This window comes from Gopherus flavomarginatus, chromosome 15 (genome assembly GCF_025201925.1).
Source record: "Gopherus flavomarginatus isolate rGopFla2 chromosome 15, rGopFla2.mat.asm, whole genome shotgun sequence".
In the NCBI taxonomy this organism is placed as follows: domain Eukaryota; kingdom Metazoa; phylum Chordata; order Testudines; family Testudinidae; genus Gopherus; species Gopherus flavomarginatus.
In genome coordinates, this window is record NC_066631.1 from 16,057,049 (window position 1) to 16,082,106 (window position 25,058).

Consider the following 25,058-nt stretch of genomic DNA (forward strand, 5'->3'; position numbering starts at 1 on the left):
CATCAGTGGATATAATGGAATTGTTAAGTGTTTGTATACAGTGCCAGAGAGAATAAAGGAGGTTACTATTTAGGTAATGGAAAGGATGGATTAAGTATAGAATGGAAGAGGTTCCACAGTGATTAAAGTCTTTGTAGATTGCTTGCTTGCTACTCAATTTGAAATATACTTGAGGGTAAGGGCTATCAACCTTCCCAATAGTTAAAAAAAAGTTACACAAAGTAAGCAGACATATCTTCTTCCTTAAGAAACAGTGGTTGGTCAAGGCTTGGCTCATACAATTTACTTACTTCCTTGTGAATCAGCACCATGCTGGCACAGCTTTAGAAACAGTATTTAAGTTAAGTGAAAACTCTCTTTTTAAAAAAAAACAAAAAACAAACAAAAAAACAAAAACCATGGAACCCCAAAACAATGAAAGCCCTAGCAGTGAACTTTTAAAATAAAAGCTGGAAATTACCTATCAGATGACACTTTTAAGGGTAGATCAAATTTTGGGTTCTCAACTTTGGAGGTGTTCTTTTAAATGTTACCAAAAGAAACTATGAGAGGAAATGTAAAGTACATTCAGTAATTTAAATTAAAACTGTCTAGTTTATACACTAAAGAAAAGTCTCCCCTACTTTATTTAAAAACAAAAACCAGCACTTACCACTACTGTTGATTCCCACTGACTTCCAGCTGAGTAATGGACTGGACCCAATAAATCCTTGCATAATTCTCGCAGGCGATATTCAAACCCTGAGAATTACCAGAAATAAAATATTCATAAACATGAAATTATACCCACTACACCAGAGGTAGGCAACCTATGGCATGGGTGCCAAATGCGGCATGCAAGCTGGTTTTCAGTGGCACTCATACTGCCCAGGTCCTGGCCACCAGTCTGGGGGGTTCTGCATTTTAATTTAATTTTAAATGAAGCTTCTTAAACGTTTTAAAAGCCTTATTTACTTTACATACAACAACAGTTTAGTTATATATTAAAGACTTTTATAGAAAGAGACCTTCTAAAAATGTTAAAATGTATTACTGGCATGCGAAACCTTAAATTAGAGTGAATAAATGAAGATTCAGCACACCACTTCTGAAAGGTTGCCAACCCCTGCACTACACAATATAAATGACATATAATTTAAGACAGAGTTACAAGTATCTAGACAAGAATAACATAAGGACAAACCAATATGATTTCTGTAAAGGTAAATTGTTCCTCCCTAACCAATAAGAATTATTTGAAACATTAAAATAGTAAATAAAGACAGGCTGGTGGATTTATTCTAGAACTTCCAAAAAGTTTTATCTACAGTTCTCCTCAAAAAGACTGTTAAAAGTGATCTACAACAGAAAAACAATGGAATGACTATCACATTTTTTATTATACATACAACCTGAAAGACACCTCTTCTTTCCGAACCACCCCCCCAAAAAAACCCATCAGCTTGTTTTTTATGTTATACATGTCTTGGCTGCCCTAGTAGACTCCAGTAACTGTTGAAATGGATGACACTACAAAAAAGTCATACTGAAAGTTGAGTAATTGAGAGGAGAATTAAATGTTTAGTAAGTCTGTTTAAAACGTTTTGGGTTTTTTTTTTAACAACACATATTTAATGCCAATACCTAAAAACAGCTTGGAAAAAGGATGTCTGATAAAGACTCAACATCCCTGCCTCTTGTATTAAGGTGAGAATGTTTGCAATAATCATGCTTCCAGATCCTCACTAAAGATCCTTCAGCAAAACTTAAAAGACCAGACTTGACATTCTTTATATTTATCAGATAAAAAACCAAGATGAACACCTTTAAAAAACACACACAAAAACTTTTCAAGACAACTTTACATCAGAAAGTAACAAAAAGGGCAGAAGCCCAATTTTGCAAGTGTACTTAAGGTGATTTGGTAATCACAGGATGAGAGGTAAAGTCTTATAATAGAGTTTAAAAAATGGTAAGGAATTAGGTATCTATATAGGAATATATAGGATCAATACAATGATCTACATCTTTCAGCATTTATTCATCTGGAAGTTGGGTGAATAGTGCAGTGGCATAAAACACTGATAGCAAAATTGAATGTTCAGAGTAGGTTTAATGTAGTGCATATTTTTCAATTTGCCAGTTAGGTCCTGAATTAGTTTTAACTTCTTCAAAAAATAACTAGGTATCATTATGGACAGATCAAGAATCAAATATTAAACTTGGTTAAGAAGGGAGTGAGAGAACCACATTTATTTAGAGAAGTGGAATCTAGTGCATTGAATCTGGGACGGAGAGGCAAGAACTCCTGAATTTGATTCTGATTCTGCCAGTAATTCAGTATGTGGTTCTAAGTGAGCCACTTCACCTCTGCCACACTTTTCCCATATGTAAAATGGTTATGTGAGTGAAAAGAGGGTCCCATGTAGGAAAAATTAAGATAAGGGGGACCATTTAATTTGGAAAGCAGACAAGTGGAGATATGCCTGAGAGCTGTAAAATCTGAAAGGGACAGAGAAGGCTAGTTAGTTATCCTTATTTAACAATGTGGAAAAAGAAGATACTAAAAAATAAACTCAAATTGGAAATGAACAAAATGAAAAGTTATTCCCCACCCCCTTCTTTGCATAAACAAAAATTAACCTATGTAACTCACAGCTGCAGGCTATTACATTAAATAGATTAGCAGAATTTTTGTTTAAAGGTTAGACATTTACAAGAATAAGAGCAGAACTTCTGCAGCTATATTAGCCATGATAAAAGTCACAAAGGGTTAGTAATTCCTCTGCTGCAGGACAAAATGTGATCACCAATTGAGTCAGGAATAAATTTTCCTCATGGTGTATTATTAAAAATGACATGCTTTATGTGGGTATTGCAGCATCCACCAGCAGCTGCTATCGGGGACAGTATATAGATCTTGGGGGATAATTCATCTATTAAGCAATGTGTATTTCTATACTTAAATTCAGAGATGGCACTTCTTCTCCCAATACACTATTTATATTTAACATACCAGCAAAAGAGCCTCCACTATGGACCACCTTCGGAAGCAAATGCGCTGGAGTTTTTTTATTTTTTGAATTACCACAGAGGTGCCAAACAAAAGGACACTGAGAACAGTCACATACATAATGAGAATACGGGAGTTCTGAAAAATCCACCAGAGCTGCAAAGAAATAACATTGCATATCATAGCTCACCTTCATTAACTAGGTACCGTGCATAGATAAGGAGCCAATGGCGGTATTCATGACTGGATTGTAACATAAGTGCCGCTGCTATCTGATTCTCCAGGTAAGCCAGTGTTGTTTCTTGTTGTACTAAATGAGGCATGGAGAACAGTCTTGCAGCTTGCCTTCCTGAACTATAAACCAAACATGGCACAAAGTCAGAGACCAATTAGAAAAAAATTCCCCTAGTGCAGAAGCCATTCTTCTAGTCTTTCACATATCTAGGGTATTTGGTGCTTTCCCAGTTTGCACCTCTACTGCGAAAGGCCACTGCCTATAAATCTTCTGCATCCAACAGATGGAAAGACTCTCGGACCTCTCTACATTGGCACCAGACCCAGACTGACCATCCAGGGCAGTAGGTTCAGTGATCCCCCAGTCCCTTTAGACTTTCCACTTGGGGAGCAGTAACCAATAGGAGCTTCCACAGCCTCCTGAAATCATCATTCACTCAACTTGGAAACTGAATTTTACTGTGTTGTCATTGGTCACTTCTCCCTGGTCACTCATCCCTCTCCTACCACTGCAGCCTCTCAGGTGCCCAACCCCACTTTCCCTTGTCCACTGGGGTTCTCCACCACCTCCTCATTTACCTCTCTCCCTTCTCCTCCCCACTCCCATAACCCCTTCCTCTTGCCCACTTCAATCCTGAGTGTGCACCACTCCCCTCCACCACAGCAAAGCTCAGTTTATATAGTTTCATTTATATTATAAAATGAAATATATAAGAAAATGAACAAAATTGAACTAACTCAGTAAGTTCCTATCATCATCCTGATCACTTTGCTTATATGCTGCATTCCTTTCATCCTCCCTTCATCTGTTTTTTGTCTTTAACATTGTAAGCTCTCCAGGGTAGGGGCTGTCTTCTTGTATGTTTATATAACCCTTTAGAACACTCCTGAAACCACACCCAGAGGAGTGTGAAAGCCAGGAAACTAAATGAAGGCTAGTTCTATAAATGGTCTTTGGAAAAGGCTGGAAATTCTTTTTTTTTAAGTTAACTACAATGTTCTAATAAAATTACTTTCTGAAGTAGCTAAAACATCTTTACAAACCTTAACTAATTTTTCATCTGGATATTTTCTTTTTTACAAAATAAATCCAAACTGTTATTTCCATTCCTTCTATTTTTAAATCCTAATTTTCTTGACTTTTTTTTTTTTAAAGGAAAGAAGGAAAATAAGTCCCATTACCCTGCTTACAGCCCCTCTTAAGTGGGCATAAAAAATTAGTAAAATAAAATCAAAGTTGGCTATGAGAGAGTATATAAATTAGAAATAAGGGATGTGAGTAGCAGGTAAAGACGAGCCCCTGAGCTGTCAATGGACACTTCCACTGGTTCTTGCTATTCCCTGGTGGTGTGATCAGAAGTTAAAAATATGCAGCAAATGACTAAATAACCATCCAATCTTCCCTAAAATTCTCAAAGACTCCACAGAATAAGCCAACTAAAGATAACTGAATAAACCAAAGGTGAAGCTTGTAGACCAAGCCACTTTTGGGATGATGGTCCAATAAGTAAGTTATAAAATCACAATGCAAAATGTAAGAAATCCAATTTAGATAAACAAAGTGATATTCTATCAATATAAATGAGAAACACTGCACCAACAGGTAAGGAAGAACTATAAAAGTAGAATTATTAAGTATAGTGTGCAGCCACCTTCTCACTACCCAAATATTCTCTGAGCTAAACAGATACAAGGTTACAAAGGTCTAAGGCTTAAACAGACTCTCTGAACAAATCTGATTGACAGATTAGCCCTCCAACCCACTGATATTTCTGAAAATAACTAAGTAATTCAAGCATTCAGTCACAGTGAAACTAGACAGCACAACAGAAATTAACACCAGGCAATTAGACTGTATATGAAGCAGAAACAGACCACTTGGCTGATCGGTGAACACAAATAAAATGCCTAAATGCATACTTTGATGTTCGTCCCTGTATTATGGCTAAGGGTCCTGAACACAGCATGGCTTCTTGTGATGGTAAACTATTCCTGTAGTCTGCACATTGTGCTAAGGAGTCCTGTTTGTCAGAGACAAGATTCCTGGGGGGGGTTAAAAACAAGAACATATTACAACACAGTGAATGGTGCATCAGGTGGCAGATGACTCTGTTCTAGTCTGCTTTATACTTGATTTGCATTTTCACAATAAAAACATTTATTAAAGCTAATGTTAAAATTATATAATACACAGGTTAAGAAAAGAGTCTCTACATCTGGGTATAGTGCTTAAATAATACAAAAGTACAAAGGTTGGTTCAAAAATCATACAATACATAATCAGCAATAACCCAAATTTAGATTAATAAATTTAACAATACACGCTGGTGCAACGCACAAGGCTTTGGGCCAAATCCTGCTTACTTTATTTACACAAATGTCCCATTGAAGTCAATGGGATTAGTCACATAACCTAAACAGGATTTGGCTTGAGCTCTGAAAAGCATAAGAGAAAATCCACTGGCACATTTTACAGGTTGCATATTGAAAACAAAAATTCACATCCACTGCAGGACCAAGGCTGTACCGAATGTAGATAATTACTTTATCCTGAAACTAACTTTACCCCAAGATCCTCCACACATCAGACCCTACTTTCAGACTGCTGATCAGCTATTCTGGCAGTTCCTTTACACTGAGGATATGATGCCGCCTTCATACTGACAGGGGAGAGCTGACAGCTACAACTCCCACCTCCTACACCTAATTAAGGCTATCATCTACATGGGTTTGACAGGCTGGGGAATTTGCTGCTCAGAAGAATGCCACTTGTATGCTTACCAGACAACTAAGATACACAATGGCACAAATACTAATAGTAATCTTGATTGTTTAATCATGGTTAATTTGAGCTGGTGACTAAGGGACTATTCTTTTATATAAATCTGACGATGTGGCACAAACAGAAAAGTGACAGGAAATTCAGATTCCATCCTTCATTCTTCAATGGTTTAATTGTTGTGGAGAAAAAGACAGCAGGATTTAAGTTCAGGGTCAGCCATAACTGTGAATAATATCAAGGCTGTGACAGATATGGACTAGAGCCAGGCAGTAAAAATGAGATTTTCTCTGGGGTGTTTTCCCTCCAATTTATTTAAAGAAATAATAATCTAAACACACAAACTACCGTCTAAATATAAGAGAGTGTCCAAGTTTCCTGGCAGCTGTTCTGGACTAATTTTTTCCAAAGACTATTATCTTTTACATTCAGAAATCATGGATGTCTGAATGACCAAACCATTTTAAATCCATGTCAACTTCCAGGCAGTTTACAAGCAACCCTACGACAAAAAATCAGAGTATATATGTAACAGGTGGGGGGGAAAAAGGGTAAGGAAATATATTCCAGTTTAAGCTTTTAATTTACAAGGGTTATTTTAAACAATACTCAGTCATAAAAACATGAAAGGGACTGTCCCAGCCATCCACGTACTAGTATGTGGGGAGCAAAGCAGAAGACAAGCCCAGAGTGTTTCCGCTTGGGTTAGTTTTCGAGAACAGAATTAAGGGGCAGTAAATCAGAACTGGCATGTTAACACAGCCAACTTTAAAAAGGGTAGGAAAGAATGTGCAACTTACCACGTAGAAAGAGAAGGATTAAAACAATATGCCTTTCCATCAGACAGGCTCATTACTGGTATACCATGCTGAGTCAGCAAAATTTGAGAGACAGATGTATCACTTCCTACAGATTAAATCAGATCTCATGATTTCCTCCGAAGTAATCATTACATAACATTTAAAACTCTACACATTTAAAGTGCTGTACAACCATTAATTAATCCTCACAAGAGCCCTACCGAAACAGGTGTGACTAGTGTTACTCCCATTTTACTGGCAGGGAAGTTGAGGCAAAGAGGTGAAATAACTTACTGAATGCACATAAGCAAGTCAGTAGCAGAGCTGGACTTAGAAGCCAGGGCTCTTAGCACTGAGTTCTGTGTACTATTACATGTGTCATTTCTTTGCAACTATCATTAAATAATCTTGAGAAATTGCAATATACATAAAGGGTTGGTTAAAATGGAAATATTTGCAGTATCTCAGGGCAGAATATTCACCCAATTATTTTTCTGTCATCTTTAAAAATAAACCTTTCAGTTTACAGGTATCTCCATGCCAATCTCCTAACAAACTATGCTTGGGAAGGTGTGGATAAACATGCTGTAATGCTCAGATATTCATTATCTCCTGCTTACCAATTGTTCTGATTCTACAGTCCTACGGAGCATGTTTTGAGCGCAGGACCAAGTGACCAGGGCTTGTGGCTGTCTGTCTGAGAAGACTTATGCAGTCTGCTGGGTTCATACCACACACACATACAAATACTTCTCAAACTGCCTTTGATTAATACTACTAAAGTTAAATCCAGACAGGAGGCCAGTTCGTTTCTTGTAATGCTGATTTTTTTTTGCCAGATACTGGCAAGGGCAGAAAACAGATTTGTTAAATTCAGATAATTTCTGATCAATTAAGCTTTAAAATATCTGATTATATGCAAGATATGCATTTGGGACTGCAATAGTGTTATGGGATTTATATACCAGATTAGAAAGTGTTTCATGATAACTCTACAACACTGCATTTCCACATTTAAAAACAAAACAAATTACAGGATCTTTAATAGTCTGCTATCTCCTTATATTTTTATCTTGGTTGTTTCTGTGGTAATGAAACATTATCTGGTGATTTCCATTTAACACCCAACTATGTACAGAAGAAAACCTATTTATTTTTGCTTTACAGGGGTACATAGAATTTTAGCACACTCGTTAATGGCTCAATATATTACAGGATGACTGAAAGACTAAGGTTGGCAGGTAAATGTGCACTTTCATTACCTGCTAATATTGTTTGCAGAGACTCGTCTTTAACAACCACTGACTGTTTATGAACATCCCTGAAGGGAGAGAAAAGAGGGGGAGAGGAGGGAAAGCTATACATTAAAAAGAAATGAATATGCCAATCATATAACAAATCAGTTTCTAGAATGATCCTGATTAAAATTTGTAATTTAATATTTATTTCATTATTTTGACAACACAATTTTGGCAAGGCAGAAAATAGCAAAGCAGAGCTGTATGCACCCCTGCTTCCGAAAAGGATTATAAGAAGAATTATTTGCACTTCTATGGCCCTTTCTGTTAGAGAATCTCATCATACTTTGCAAACATTAAGTCTCACAATACATCTGTGAGATGGGTATGAATTATTTTCCCAGTTTTACAGATAAGTAAACAAATGTAGAGAGAGGTTAAGTGAACTGTCCAGGGTCACAAAGTGAGTCAACAGCAGAGCTGGGAACTGAACCCATGCCTTCTGACTCCTAGGCCCATACTCTAGCTCAGGGATTGCCAACCTTTGGCACGCGGCCCGTCAGGGAAATCTGCTGGCTGGCCGGGACGGTTTGTTTACTTGCAACAGCCACAGGTTCAGCCGATCGCAGCTCCTGCTGGCGGCAGTTTGCCGTTCCAGGCCCCTCCAGGCCAAGGGATGTGCTGGCCACCGGTTCCCGCACCCCCATTGGCCTGGAACGGTGAACCGCGGCCAGTGGGAGCTGCAATCGGCCGAACCTGCAGACGCTGCAGGTAAACAAACCGTCCCTGCCTGCCAGCGGATTTCCCTGATGGGCTGCGTGCCAAAGGTTGCCGATCCCTGCTCTAGCTGTTAGACAACACTCTTCCAATGTCAATCTAAAAATGAAGATTTTAATGATTTCTGTTTCCTTCTTTCCCTTAATTCCACAGACTAAAATCACCCTGTCCTAGAAGACAGCTTAAACAAATGACCCTTAGTAGGATAAACCATCCACTTTCTAGGGTGAAATTCACCCCTGTGCAGAGTTCCACTTAAGCCTGCAAAAGAGAGCTGTCAGGACTCATGTCTTGCATGGTGGGCCCTCTACACAGGGCTGAATTTCACATACACAAAAAACACTCGATCGAAAGAGAACCTGATTTGAACCAGAGCATCAGCAGGCACATGCCAACCCAGCCACTAGAAAAAAAACATTTATCAGCCCCAATCAAAGTCATTAACTGGAAGCAGTAAGGTAACCACTCAAACTCAGCCGTGCTTATTGGCAGTCATGACAGCATAATTTAGTACTCACCACACAGACAGCGTAGCAATAGTGGTGAGAGCCATGACGTAGGAACCTGTGCAATGTAAAGCGGAGATAGGCGAATGCAATATAATAGGTGGGAGAAGGCGACGACCACAAGCTGAAAATACAGATAAGGTCCTCTTCTCACAGGCTACACTCACCACATCACTGAAAATGATCAAAAGGAAACATTTAAATTCAGCTAAATGAAAGAGGCAAGATCTCTTGGGTTATCATACAACTTGAAGAAGGTCCCACTGATAAATTGAGAGGATTCAGAAAATTTGTCTCCAGAAGGCAGAGGCAAAAAACAGGAGAATGTGGTTTTGAATCCTAAATTCAAGTCTCTTACTTGGCAGATGGCAGTGAATGTGACATATCAGTGGGGAAGGAAAGGAGGCGTGCCTGGTCAGAATAAGCCTCGGCATACTGGCCATATGAAGAAGAGGTTGTTTTTTTGAAACAAGACCGTTTCCACACACAGAGGAATGTACAGAGAGAATGATCTGTCAAGACAATGGAATGATGAGGCTCTCTTTAGCAGGCAGGGAGGGAGCTATGCACTAGCAGGCAAGAGCATTGCCGAATGAAAGTAGGGAATTGCTAGATGACAAAATATAAAAGTACTTTTCATGGTGATGTGAGGTTAAAGGTTTGAATTACCTTGCAATCAAAGCCCTGGGTGCATGTTTCAAAGGTGGTGTTGGATAGCACTTCCGTCAGTGAGAAAGGCTTATACTGTAAAGGTAGCACTTCCTACCTCCTTCATTAAAGAGCATGGGAGATTTTGGCCCAAATTTTACGTCCTTTTTATTTCTGTCCTGCTCTAGGGTATGCTTCCAACACTGGATAAGGTATGTGAATGATCAGGAGTTTGCAGTTTACTGTTATGGATGACAGGACACGGTATGAAGGAGAGCGCTGGTAACAGCTGTACATAACTTTGTAACCAACCCTCTTCCTAAAAAGCTTAAAACTCAGGCCAGGCTAACCCAACCTTGTGGTGGGCTTGGGCTGAAGTCTGAGTCAACTTGGGCCAATGTGAGTTTTTGCAAAACATTACAGCTCAAAACTTAAGAGCTGCACAAAAAAAACATTTAAAACTTGTCAATTTCAGCTGTGATTTATGAGTTTAATTTGTTCCAATCCAAAACTCAGCACAATTCTTAAGGGCATGAAACCAGAAAAAGGTTCAGATGAATTCCTGTGAACCAGACTTGTGTGTACCTTTGTCACAGTTCGGACCTCAACAAGATCATACAGTTTAAACTAAACTTCTGATGCAAAAACTAAAGGCTGCTGTTGAGAAGGAGGAGAAACTGCAAGTATCTCCAAGGAAACAGGGATCCCACAAAAATATTCTACTTAAAGTGTCCTTTTAAACTTTCAGTCATTGTGGCATTTGCTGTTGAAACAACTGTTGCTTCTAATCATTCAGTCCACTCTAATGGGGAAATTTAAAGGAGGAATGCAATGTCTGACAAAGAAAGTATTTTAATTGGCTAATGGGGACATGGGATGCTATAAAGACTTTGTTTAGGTCAGGACTCTAGAGGCTAATTCACAAGTGAGGCTGCCATCAGGTCTACATACAGTGCATATTATATTTATTCATATCACATGGTTAATACCAAAGCATTGTGTACAGGTTACAAAAGAAGTAACAAAAAGAACAGCAAACCGCAATGATCAACAAAGCCAGTGCCCCCAGTTACTAATGCTACAGGAGGAGGAAAGAGGAACATAAGTGTCCTATAGCCGGCTAGCAGGAAGAGGAAGAAGAGAAAGGTCTTAGGAAGATGTCTTGCACTATGAAAAATCACACAACTCCATAAAAATAAGGGATCCTGTCATGCACTATAATAGTGAATTTAATTAAACATTTTGCAAAATATACAGTGCACCAGGGGTTAAAATAAAAGACCAATGGGTAGCAATATTCTCTGAAGCTATCGAACTTTGGTAAATTTTAAATACCTGTATATTTTATTCATGTAATTGGAAGTTCTCAAAGGGAACCTTGAATAAGATTTCCACTAACCACTTGTTTAATAGTGTAACAATACAGCCCTAAATACTTTCTCCTGCCAAAGGACTATCACTCCTTTTCTGGAGGCACCTACTTCTACAAGCAAATTCTCTTACCAGCTTCCAGCTGCAGTAAGAATTCGACTGGTGAGGACAGTCTCCCATTCTTTGCCTTCTCGATTACACTTTAACCTGCTCAGCTTGGAACCTCCCACTGTAGTCATCTCATTCTCCACCTCAATGTACATGGAGGGATCTGAACTTACCTGAGAAAAGAAAAGGAAAATCTTTTTACACAGAGGAAAACTGCTCAGGGGTACTGTCAAATAATGTTGGTCCAAAATAGGGCCCAATTAAACCTTGGTGTCTGATAAACAAAAAACTCCAGAGTGTTTTCTCTAAAATATCCTCAAAATACATCAAATTACTTCAAAAGGAAGAGATTCCAAAGGTAACTGGTCACTCAAGGCAACTGGTCACTCAAGGCTATCAATAATTTGTGTGTATTTTGAGCCCACCAATTGAAAAAAGAGTTTATATTTTCAGTCATCTGTTCTTCCTAAGTCCTGGACATCAAATCTAATTCAAACAAGGCTGCTGCTGCAACCTTTCAGGATTCCTGCAGTCAAAGCCAGACTTCTATGGTAAAAACACACAGACAAGGGACTACATAGGTACATGAGTCAATGTTATGTTAGGCCCTCCAGGTGCTGAGCACGTCACTTTACCGCATGAAGAGACCTCAGAGGAAATGCCCAGTTCATGCAGAGAGCTGTCTGTGGTTCATGTGTGAAGAGAAAGCACCAGCCCTGTCTGGAGCTGCTGCTGCCACCACTTCTCTTGTAACACCAAAGCTAAATAAAGGAAGACGGGAGGGGGCGCCTAAGGGGGGAAAATATGTTTGTCTTTGAAGGCAAGTCAGGTGAGAAAAGAAGGAATGAACTGCTGAAATGGATTGCCTCTGCAGGTGAGTTAGGAAGGAAGGAGGCAGAGTCAGAGGGTGCATGTGACTTACTAAGGTCCCGAAGCCAAGTCAGGTAGGGGAGGGGAAGAGGCAGTTGGGAGGCCTACATTGGCAGGAAGGAGCCAAGTGGGAAAGTCTTAGAAGAAAGTGGGGTGGGTAAAGCTCCTTCTTGGACAAGGCAAAGGAATTCTGCTCCAATCCTTCAGTTTAATATAACTATGCTGAGTGTCTTAATGATATTTTTGGAAAAGTAAACAAATCTTGGGGAAAATGCCTTTTAAGTAAACAATGTTGCTGTCACCCACTTACTTGCAATGTAAACGATTTCTGTGGGATTGGGGTTGGCAGTTTAAGTGCTAATGCTGGTGCAGAGATGCAAGTGGCATCCTTCTCAGAGGCCAGTGCAGCTGGGGACTGAAAAACAGAAGTGTCAACAACAGTAACAGAGCAATTAAAAACAAAAAGAAAATGTTATGAACAAATGGAACAGTGCACAGTTATCACTCACAAAAGCACCTCAGTACAGATATACTCTAGTCAAGATTGTGTTGTCAAGAGAGAAACCTCAACAGATGTTTAAAGACACGTCAGAAAAACCTCATGCAAAAGCTTATTTATTTTTTTATTTATTTAAATACATATTGCATAAATACTATGTCTTCATTCTCTAAACTGGCTGCTAAGAATTTTCAGGAACAATACGTGGTCATTGCGGTCTGCATTAGGCCATCTTTGACACTTTCCATTTGTACTAACTTAATGGAAGCTCCGGTATGTTTCAGGGCAAGGCCAGCCCTTGAATGTTGGTAATGAAAAGGGCTGTTGCAACTGAAGGATGGGAAGTACAGTCATAATGTACTAGCTAGGTATGTACTCTACTGCCATGTACTGAATAGAAGGTCATATCTGCTCAAGTGTTTATAATTATGCCACCCTCTTGAATCATACTGACAGCTGATGGAGTTTCTCATTTAGTTCAAGCAGCAGACATCTGTGTTTTTTTGAAGCCAAGGTCCTGCATCTAACTCCAATACTACACACAGACTGTTTAGTTAGTGACTGCAGTATATGTGTGTGCACAGCATACAGATTTGTTACATTATGTGCACCTTCATTTTAAAACCTTAAGAATTAGATAAAAAGCAAGCAAGAGGACTAGCTTCAAAATGTTGAGGAACCTTAGCACTCCTGGTTTCACCTGACCACCTTCTGTCTAATCTAACGCAAGGACAACATTTTGCTTTAGTAAATGAAGAGTAGAAACCATAAATACTAATACTATGGACATTAATTAAATTACTGACATACTGATTACCTGAACAGTTAAAGTCACAGGTACTAATCTGGAGTCCTTTCGAGGCCTGCCTTTTTTCTTCTTTTCTACTATTTCTGCCTCTAGTTCTAGTTTACGCTTGGGCAGAGACAACGGTTTAGTAGCTGGAATCTTCTCCTCACTATCGCTGCTGCTCTCCAGGATATCCTTGGGCTTATTCTCTTTAATTAAATTCTGATCCTTTAATCTGCATAAAAAGTAAAAGATTTGTTTCATAATTTACTTAAGTTATATTCAAAGCTGCCACCCATCCACCCACTATTAGCTTTCAAGCTAAGCATCAGATGCTTTGGATACATCTGAAAAGCTGCAGAGGAAAAAAATTAAGGTAAGAAAAGGCTACTCAATCCTCTGTGCAAGTGCAAAACGGAACATACAAAATGCAGCTTCTTCAAGTAAATTTTCTGCTTAAAAAACAAATAGTAAACTAGGCTGTGGTGGCCTGCACTAACACAGGGGTGGCCAACCTGTGGCTCCAGCGCTGCATGCGTCTCTTCAGAAGTTAATATGTGGCTCCTTGTATAGGCACCGACTCCGGGGCTGGAGCTATAGGCGCCAACTTTCCAATGTGCCAGTGGGGGCGGGAGAGTTGCTCACTGCTCAACCCGATTCTGCCACAGGCTCTACCCCTACTTCACCTCTTCCCTCAAAGCCCCCGCTCCTTCCTGCCCCCTTACCTGAGCCTGCCACACCCTTGCTCCTTCCCCTCTCCCCAGAGCCTCCTGTGTGCCGCAGCAGGCATGGGGAAGGAGGAGAAGGCGCTGATCAGCAGGGCTGCTGGCAGGTGCAGGGGAGCTGATGGGGGGGCTGCTGAGGTATTACTGTGGCTCTTTGGCAATGTACATGGGTAAATTCTGGCTCCTTCTCAGGCACAGGTTGGCCACCCCTGCACTAACACATTATTCAGCAACTAGATACTTAAAAACAAACAAACAAAAAAAAAAACCCCCAACAAGTTTTATTTTACCATTTAATGGCTACTGCACCACATGAAGAGCAATTATAATATCCAAATCAGATGATGCAACTAGAGTTTTGCTTAAAGAGACTGGTTTCCATTACAGCTGTAATGGAGCGATTCCATTAGGGGCAGGTGGATGGGCAAAGTGGGGGAGGTGGAAGATAACAAAACTGACACTATCAAGCTTGCAAATGAAAAGAACACAAGGGCTGTAAATTAACATGTACTGCATGCTTGACATCTCTGAAGTAATGGCTTTCAGTGCACATATATATATATACACACACACACACATATTATGATGATCATCAGGAATCACAGTTATTGGTAAGGTTGTAATAAAAGCCTTTTTTGCAGCCTCTTCCTACCCTCAGCTTTCCAAGACGTTTACGTGGGAAGCGTGGGAGGAAGGGCATTTTTCATCTTCTGCTGAACTAAACACGCAAGGAATTTTAAGAGTAGTTCTCCCCTCTTCTCCACAGAACAGAGAAATGAGTAAAAGATGAGGAGTGATTTATATTCCCAGTTCTACTGCTGTTTGTCCATAATTCTTTGCATTTATGTTGCACATTAGAAACATTAGACATGCTTCACAACACCCCCTCAAGAGTAAATATTGTTATTCCCATTTTACTGGATGGAAAGACAAACTCAGAAAGGTTAAATGACTTTTGCCCAACATCATACAGAACATCAGTATCAGAATCATGATGAGAATTTAGGTCTCCTGACACCTAGCCCTATGCCATGATAATAGATCACAGTGACTCTCAGACAAGTCACCACCTTGCTGTCCCTCCAGCTTCCCAAGCTGTGAATTGGGATACTACTGTTTACTTCACTCACTCACAGGGGTACCCAACCAATGTCCCTTCTGACTTTGGGAAGTGAGCAGAAAAGACACTGTACCTCACATACATACTTGCGGACCAGTTTGCCATGCAACTGAGTCTCGGCAAATACACCTCTACCTCAATATAACACTGTCCTTGGGAGCCAAAAAATCTTACCGCGTTGCAGGTGAAACCGTGTTATACTGAACTTGCTTTGATCCACCAGAGTGCACAGACCTGCCCCCCCCGAGAGCACTGCTTTAATGCGTTATATCCGAATTTGTGTTATATCAGGTGGTGTTATATCGGGGTAGCGGTGTACACCCATTAGAGACATAGGAACTGCCCTACTGGATCAGACCCAAGATCTTGCTGGTTCAGTGTCCTGTCTCTCACAATGGCCAGAACCAGATGCTTCAGAGGAATGTTTAAGAATCCCACAGTATGCAGATATGGGGTAATCTGCCCCCCATAGTACATGTCATCCTGGTTTCTAGTAGTTAAGAGATTGGCTCCAGGCCTAAATCTTGAGGTTTAATCACCTTTTCAAATTTTTTGTTATTAATCTGAAAACTCTGGATACTCATGATATCAATATAAATGTCGAATCCCTTTTTGAATCTTGCTGAGTTCTTGGCCTCAACAAAATTCTAAGACAATGAGTTCTACAGGCTAATTACGTGTTGTGTGTTTGCTGGTTTTGAATTTGCTTTCTTTAATTTTCATTGCTTATCCCTTGTTCTTGTGTGAGGAGACAGGCAGAACAAAAGTTCCTGATCTACCTTCTCTAGACTATTCATTATTTTATATACTTTTATCGTGTACCACTTATGCATCTCCTTTCTAAGACAAACAATCCCATTCTTTTCAATCTCTCTTTATATGAGAGTTTTTCCAAGCCCAAGATCATTCTTGTTACTTTCCTCCAATCCCCAGTTCTGAAATATCCTTTTTTGAGATAGTGTGACCGGTACACACTATTCCAAATGAGGCCACAGCATTGATTTATATAATTGCATTATAATATTCTCTGTGTAATTGCATTATTGCATCCTCCATGTTATTCACAAGCCCATTCCTTAGGTACCCTAACAGCTTGTTTGCTTTTTTGACCACAGTGTCCCATTAAACACATTTTCAATGACTATGACTGTACCCAGGTCCCTTTCTTAGGTTGCTACAGATAATTTAGAACCCTGTAAGGTGTCAGAGTAGTTTAATTATTTTCCTCCAATGTACATTACACTTTGTATTTACTGACATTGAATTTCATTTACCATGATGTTGTCCATAAACTTAGCTTACCATGATGTTGTCCATAAACTTAGCTTGTTTATATCTCACTGAAGTTCCTCACAATCCTGTCTGGTCCTAAGTATTTGAAAATAACTGTGTCTCACCTGCAAATTGTTCTACCTCATTACTCACCCTCTTTCCAGATAATTAATAAATATGCTAAACCAGGGATAAATGTACCCTTGGGAGTACGCAGAGATCTTCCAGGGGATACCTCAACTCATCTAGATATCTGCCTAGTTTTAAACTGGCTACATAAAAAGCACTAGCAAAGTCAGGACAAACTAAAATTTCATACAATAACTTGTGTATACTGCTCTGTATACTATACACTGAAATGTAAGTACAGTATTTATGTTCTAATAGATTTATTTCATAATTACGTGGTAGAAATGAGAGAGTGAACAATTGTTAAGTATTAGTGTGCTGTGACACATTTGTATTTTTATGTCTCATTTTGTAAGCAAGTAATTTTGAAGTGAGATGAAACTTAGGGCAAATCAGACTCCTGAAAGAGTCTGGAAAGGTTCAGAGTCCCTGTGCTAAACAACACAGGACCTAGTATGAAACCTTGAGGCACTCACTTCAAATCTTTTTGCTATGGATTACAAGTGACCATTAAATCCTAATCTTTGTTTTCTGTCTCTTAGCCAGTTTTTGATCCCTGACAATACTTTGCCTCTCACTTCATGACTAGTTAGCTTCTTGCATGAAGGAACTTGTCAAAGACCTATCAGCACTCTAAAAAAATTATATCCACTGATTTTCCTTTATCCACTACTTCATTGACACATGCAAAGAATTTTAAGATTAGTGAGATACAATATTCCTTTGCAGAAACCGTGCTGGTTAGACCCTATCATATAATGATCTTCCAGGTGTTTTATTATTCTATTATTATTTTAATTATTGTTTCAAGCAATTTGCCAGGTACAGATGTAAGGATTAGGTCTATAATTCCTCAGATCAGTTCATGAGCCTTTTTTAAAATACAGGTACAAAATTTTCTACCTTCCAATCCTCCAGAATAGTGGTTTTGTTTTTTTTTAAGCAAAAGGACAGTTTTAGGGGAGGAAATATGGAACAGGAAAAAAACCGTTGTATTTACTGTAAATGGGGTAACTATGTAGCTCACTGGCAAGACACTGACCTTCTACACGATTTGTTGAGGGGTCTGGGTGTTATAACATGCACAGACTCATGTCACCAAACTGAAAGGTTTTCCTTTTCTAGACTCTGATCATGTGGCTCCACAGATAAATACTTGAAAAGAAAATGTATTGCCTATACAAGGTTCTCAGCACAAAACTGAAATACGTCTGCAGCTATTGGGATCTACTTTCCATGTAATGTAATTTAGGTTGAGATGGAACTCCCTGTTGCAGGCAGGCTAGATTTTATTGTCTTCCATGAAGCCCTCACATGCAATGATTTTATCTTGAAACAAAAGTTTTAACTAAGGAAGCTCTGAAGGGTTTTCTTGGTCCCATATGCTTGAGGATGAAAACATAAATATGAATACCCATGGATAATGTTACCTCAGAAAATCTCTCTTTACTAGTAGCTCTTTTTCATTGCCTTCTTCTATAGAGATTTGAGTTAATCTCCAGAATCCCAGCACTGATGCATCCATATCTCAGAGAATCATATTGTTTTATCACCGTCTGCTTGTGTGTCCTCTCCTGCTCTGTACCATCACTTACCTGTCTATGGCAGTCTGATTTGTATTTATTACAGCAGAAGTCCCTGAGGTGGCTTTGGATCGTTCTGTGAATCTCGAGTCAAATGCTTTCATTGGTTCGATCTTAGATGGAGTTGTTAGCACAGAGGAAGATGATACAGGGGGAGCAACTGAAGCAGAGGTAGCATTTACACTATTAAAGGAGGAAAGAGAAAAACAAAGATTGAAAATATATTTGGAGTCATGTAGTACTCAAAAATAAATCAGCATTTATCAACACCTTCTACACGGACTAGATGATTCATTAAATTGGCCACTCTTGGATGTATGTGAATTAAAATACACCATATCCTTTCATGTGTCAATATCCTCTACTCTCAAAAATTATTTATAATAGATCTGAGAGTTGAAATCTTAATGCTGCTGCATAAAGTCTTTTCATCTAGCTATAATCAACTGATTCATTCTTTATAATTCTCATTCCTTGATTAAAAATACATATTATCTGTAGGCATTTAGTGTCCAAGTACAATAAATTAGTGATTACATATCTGCAGTGGAATAGCATGAAATGATCTGTAGATCACCACTGCAAATTTCTTTTGCTGTAGTAGGCTGAAATTTTTACACCCAAGCCTAGCTGTTGCCTACACTACAGTTCAAACCACATAACCTGGTTCTTGCAAACATTCTTTGAACCACACAACAGGACGTTACAGCACAAAAAAATCATCTAAATAAGGTTTGCTCACTTTTAAAATACTGAATTTAGACTGAATAAAGAGGTTTTAAGGGGGCTGCAATCTTGTACTAATAGCAGCTCAGTGTTTATAAGAATGATTTAGTGGTTACTCCAATGGATAACAATTAAAATACATCTTACTGCTCTGGAGAAGAGCATTTCCAGTGCACACCTAGGGATTTGTTCAGCCCTGTGAGGCTTAATTAAGTAAACTGTAGTGTTTTAAAGCTACTAGGTATATCCCAACTCAAAGCTCAGTCCAACATGGATGCATATCCTCAAGGAAAACAGAGGCGTTCATGCTAGTTGACTTCTTAGTAAGTGCTGCATAGTGGTGTGCATTGGATGTTAACAAGGATAAACTGACTTCACAAAAAACATGGATTTGGTATAATTAGTTCCCACCACTGTTAAAAGCGTAACTGAATATTAACATAATCCTGAAGTATGCAAGACAATACTAGATTCTCAATTAATATTTTCTAGCAGGGAAACCACTTTAGCAACTGCTCATTTAGAGAATTATGAAGGACAAGTCATCTACATTAAAAGAAATGAAACCTCTTTCAAACACCGACCCATCTTTATTGACTGCATCATCTGTTGGTTTTATACTGGCTGCCAGTGGTTCTAGAGAAGGCTTGGAAGTGCCGAGGGAATTGGTTGCATTGGAATCTAATGACATCAGTTGCTGATTACTTTGAGAAGACATCATTGAGCCAGCCAGAGATCCAGATATCGGGATACTATTGAAGAATGCGGTTGAAAAATCCCTATACCAAAAAAGATTAAAAGCAAGTACATATGATTTTTTTAAAATTAGTATTTTTTTAAAAACTATTTTAATTTAACTTTAATATAATTTGTGTGTGTATAATAGACACATTTAAATACCCATCCATTTTTTCCCACATATTTTTCTCTCATCTCTACTGCAATGTAGGCCAATGTGGTACTTTGCGATTTACCTCTGCTAATTAATGAGGTAGAAGGAATGCACATTGCTTAGGGGTGATATTTATTTTTGTACAGCTGAAGAACAAAGGGAGCTCTCCCATTTTGGTGAAAACATTTTTTAAGTTAAAGAGTTTTTATAGAGTTAGTTGACAGATGCAAAACATTAGCTTAGTCCTGTTGAAGTTAACGGTACGACCTTTTGATGGCACAAAACCTGTCTCTTAACACTAACCATTCTAGACTGGCTCTTAGATCTTACTATTAAGAGAACACTGGGATAAATGCAGATTTTCACAACTGTATGCAGGATATTTGCAGCAAAAGCCAGCTACCGAGTTCAAATCATGACTGGCATGATTACACAGGATGTAGACACATGCTTTAGAAATTGCTTTGGACGACAGAAAGTATAACAAGCTCCTTGGAAAAGGGAGTTTATTTTTCATTCGTGGCTCTGATCTTGGGATCTTTTTTCCATGACCTTCCCTCTTCCAAAAACAATAGCTAAAGCTGCTCATTCTGAGGATACAAATCCAGATAATCTAAAACACTGAAGGATTCAATACACAGTATATTCCTAGAAGAGGAAAAAAAAATTTTTTGGATGAGACAGGAAACCAAGGATGGGACCACTCAGTCATTCAAGATCCTATAGCACTTGGAATGTGCTGGAACAAGTGTTCGCAAACACACAACCGCCAAATTCCAAGTGGAATTATTACATTCTTCTCACCTAAATGTCTGTGTATTTAATTTGAAATGATTTTCACTTCTCTTTCTTTATACTATTCTGCGGTATCATTTTCACAGAACAGCTGCCACTTTCTACCCTAGAAGTGGCTGCATTTTAATGGTAGGTAAAGTGATCATTATAAAGCACTTTGAAATCCATTCATCTTAAAAGTTCTTAAATGTAAGATATTATAATATGCAATGGGTTTAAGATGGACCTAAATTTTGTGAGCGTGAACTGGAAGAAGTCGATGAAAAGGTCAAGGGAGATAAGAAAAGTAAAATATTTCAAAGTATACCCAGTGTCCAGCTGAGCTATGCAGAGAGGTGTGATCCGCCTCCGGCCATCTGCAGTCCGTGTTTCAACTTGTTTCTTTAAAAGATTCTGTTGGGGGAAGGGGAGAAAATAATGTTAATATGAATGCTTTCTCCAGTTGACACAAGACTCTGGTTAGGTGCAATGAAATGAAAAACGATCATCAATAATTATATTCTTTATTGCAGGGAAAATTTCACACCTCCCCTGTGTTTCTGAACCAAAGAGGCTCCAAATATTTGCACACACTCACTTGATTTGCCTTCCTGTCAGCACAAACAAACTGGATTTTTAGGACCGTAAACTCCATGGAGCAAGGATTGTCTTTTAATAAGAGATTGTATAATCCCTAACACAATGGAGCTCAGATCTGTGATTGGTGCTCTTAGGCACCACCATAATACAAACAATAAATCACAGCTAAATACAAGGTAGAACACTCTTCGCAAAACCATCACTTCATATCTGACCTCTCAGTTCTCGACCTCTAAGAAAACCTGCACAACACCTTCAAAAGATGAGCCTGGGAGTTTACATTCTTAACTTTGTTAGATACTAAAAAATCATGGACTTAATAAAGACATTGGATTTATGGCTCATTACAACAATCTATAAACCACTAACCCCCATAACTGCCCATTTCACTGTGAATAGTCTCTTACATCATATTAACCCCATATGCTAAACAATCTGCCCCACCTTGTATTTAGCTGTGACACTCTGACTACCTTTCCCAGACCTGAAGAAAAGCTCTGTGTAAGCTCAAAAGCTTGTCTCTCTCGCCAACAGAAGTTGGTCCAATAAAAGATGTTACCATACGCACCATCTCTCTCTAATTATCAAATTTCTATTGGATACTATAAAATCACCATTCAAAAGGCCTACCTTTCTAATGTCCTCCAAACTCTCACCATTAACCATGCTCGCCACTTTGGGAGCTGCTGTGGCAGTCCCTGCTGCTTCCCGTATTGCTGCATTCTTCTGCTCCATCTGCTGCTGTTGCTGTCTCTGTTGATACTTCAGCATCTCTGGATTCTCAATAATGGTAGTGGACAACTGAGCCTCAGTCATTATCGCTAAGCTTTTACCATAGGTAGACTGATGAATGTTGCTCTATGGGTGTTAAAAATGTAAAAACAAAACCTGATCACAACGGCTACCAATACATCAGTGATTGTGCTATACAGATATTACACATATCTATTAGTATCAATATGCAAGTGCCTTCAGTACTATTTACACATCATTCAAAGATTTTTTTCTCTCATTATATTTTTTAGATAACATCCAACTCATTAGCAAACTTAACCAGGGTGGCAAAACTTCTGTTGCTAGCAGCGATAAGGGGGAAAATCCAGCTGATAGCAAAGCATGCTAAAAAGACTTACACGCAAGCTCATAAGAGTAATTTTAAACCATAATTTTGAAATCAGGAAGTCACTCCTCACTACTTAGGCCAGACAAATATTTCATATGTATAATGCAATGTAAGCAAATGGATATTTGCCAAGACAGTTTCTACTCTGGAAAGGATACTTAATACCGCAAGTTGTTTCTGAACTTGATGGCTGACTTTACAAAAAAACTCCCTGGTTTTGGAAAGCAGACAAGACCACATTTTTCTATAATATGAAAATCAATCAACTACAAGCTTCTATGAACAATTTTGAGAATATTATTGTAATGAAAAAGAATGGATGATCACATTTGTCCTGAGAGCTCATAGTACCTTCTCCTCCTCACTAAGTGGATCTCCAAGTTCATCCTGGGAAAAGTCCAAAAAAGCCACTGATCCGTCCATGGAACACACCAAGATCCCAAGTCCATTTAAGGTCCTGAAAGACAGTAAAGATCTTTGTTTTGAAACCACGAGTTTTAAAAAGTTTTCTTTGCTGCATTTATGCAATCCATAGATGTTTTACTGTAAAAATAAATGGTTAGCATAGGATTTATTACACCAGCAACTACTGAAGTGCAAAGAAGTGGGCAACATGGGATAGTCAAGGGACTATGTTTGATAACTAGTGACTACATACATGTATGTGCTTTTGAACACAGTGTACAGTCACATTAATGACCAGGACTATGAAAAACCAAGACTAGGGATAAAACTGGAAGAATTTAAAATGTTAAATACTAAAGGCGAACCACAAAGCAAAAATACAAATCCATTTGCTTCAGAAAGTATGTGCTAAATATGCCCACTAATGGGGCTAAGGACAGCATTCAGCACATAAGCAACTAAAAAGCTTCCCTTCTTAGGCACTGAGAATCATAATACTATGGTAATGTGTAGGATTCAATCGAGAATGGGGGCCACTATGTAGACAAACAGAGTAGTAGACAGTCACTGCACCAAAGAGCTTACAATCTACACAGAAAAGACATAGAGAGAGTGTGGAGGAGAAGATATACAAGCTGAAGATGACCAGCCATTTCTGCTCCATTGCGATTCTATCCCTCAGTGGTATCAGCAATAATAGAAGCCAGATGGAGCCTGGAACCAACCCAATGGTCTCTGGTTTAGGCCAGAGATTTGTGTTCTGCTTTAGTATACTGCACACAGAGGCCTGGCTACTCTGGTACACAGCATATGCACCATACTAGCATTTTTATGGAGGCCTCAACAGCGACTGTAAAATACGTTTTTTTTTTAAAAGCCCTTGTGGCCCTTATAAGGCAACAACCTTCTAAATGTGGCCCATTATTCAGACACTTGGGGTTTTTTGCTAGAAGAGGCCTTGACCACTGATCCAGTAGCTCCTAAATGCAGTTTTCCCCCTAACAGGTAACAGAAACTTACAGATGATGTGTCACAGATGAAATTAAGACAGCAGAGCAGGACTTCTGTCATCAATGCTGAGTCAGCCCAATTGCAAACAATTTTTTAAAAACATGTATCATGGCTGCATGAGAGACAAAAAAAGGTTTCTTTGTCTTTACCATAGCATCTGCATTGCCACTCCCAGTCAAATTGTCTCAGATAGTAGGTAACTTAGATAACCCAAACTCCCAACTGGAAAGTGAGTCAAGTTTCTCCTAGTAAGTTTTCTGCTTGCTGGACAAATAAAAAATTTCTTGGATTCAGATGTAAACATTGGGATAGTGTAGATATCCACTGATGATGGAGACAATGCCTCTGTCTGAGGGTACAATGCCAGATGAACATCAAGAAGGCACCAGTAAAACCATATTCAAGGATCCATCACTGGACACTGACAATGTCACTTCTTGTTCTGTGTTTGTGCAGCACCTAGCAAACTGGGACTCCTAGGTGCTTGCACAATAAAATAATAAATATAGAGCAGTGTCTTATCTCTCTTTTTGGAAAAGATTTTTGAAAATGTAATGATGCTCAGATATAAGAGTGATAGGTACAAATTTACAACTCTATTTAAAATAGAGAAAGCTCAGAAAGTTCTGGCAGTATGCACAGTTCGGATTTCCTTGTTCCAAGTCCGTCTCATTTTAGACCCAGGTACAAGACTGAAACTGCACTTCTGGGAATGGTTCCATATTACTACGATTTTAGCCAAACAATTTGATTTTCTAAACAGGATATAAAACAACAAGCTTTCTGCTGATCACTTATTGTCTCTCTAAATATCCCACAAGAACATTTACCCATACAGTCAAAAATGTTAACTGGATATTGCTTCTAAAACTTTATAACACTGAAAAAGGTGTAACTTGCAGGGGAGGCAGCCTTTTCTTTACATAGGTAATGAAACTACACAAAGCTGCTATACTACAGCAGAAAGAATAGCAAGGCACTCCTTTATGCAATTATACTACTTAGCGCATAAGCATTAACTCATTAATGTAAGTAAAATACTTTGAAGTCTTTTGATGGAAATCTCTATACAAAATATTATTTAATTTG

At 38.7% G+C, this 25,058-nt stretch overlaps 1 protein-coding gene across 2 annotated transcripts in view; it reads right to left on the bottom strand.

Annotated features, from left to right (window-relative positions):
• The window catches only part of LOC127034885 (protein HIRA), a 60,181-nt gene that overhangs the window by 1,335 nt on the left and 33,788 nt on the right, over positions 1-25,058 (bottom strand). Inside the window, exons 11-24 of one of the 2 annotated variants that reach the window (XM_050924236.1) lie at positions 22,905-23,010; positions 22,061-22,288; positions 21,159-21,244; positions 19,749-19,943; positions 18,451-18,621; positions 13,640-13,844; positions 12,634-12,738; positions 11,478-11,626; positions 9,339-9,500; positions 8,068-8,126; positions 6,806-6,911; positions 5,147-5,269; positions 3,183-3,346; positions 653-741 (exon numbers count right to left, since the gene is read on the bottom strand). In XM_050924236.1, the coding sequence (XP_050780193.1) occupies positions 653-741; positions 3,183-3,346; positions 5,147-5,269; positions 6,806-6,911; positions 8,068-8,126; positions 9,339-9,500; positions 11,478-11,626; positions 12,634-12,738; positions 13,640-13,844; positions 18,451-18,621; positions 19,749-19,943; positions 21,159-21,244; positions 22,061-22,288; positions 22,905-23,010 (1,948 nt within the window). The remainder of the gene's footprint in view (positions 1-652; positions 742-3,182; positions 3,347-5,146; positions 5,270-6,805; positions 6,912-8,067; positions 8,127-9,338; positions 9,501-11,477; positions 11,627-12,633; positions 12,739-13,639; positions 13,845-18,450; positions 18,622-19,748; positions 19,944-21,158; positions 21,245-22,060; positions 22,289-22,904; positions 23,011-25,058) is intronic. The other variant, XM_050924237.1, reaches the window with a different exon arrangement.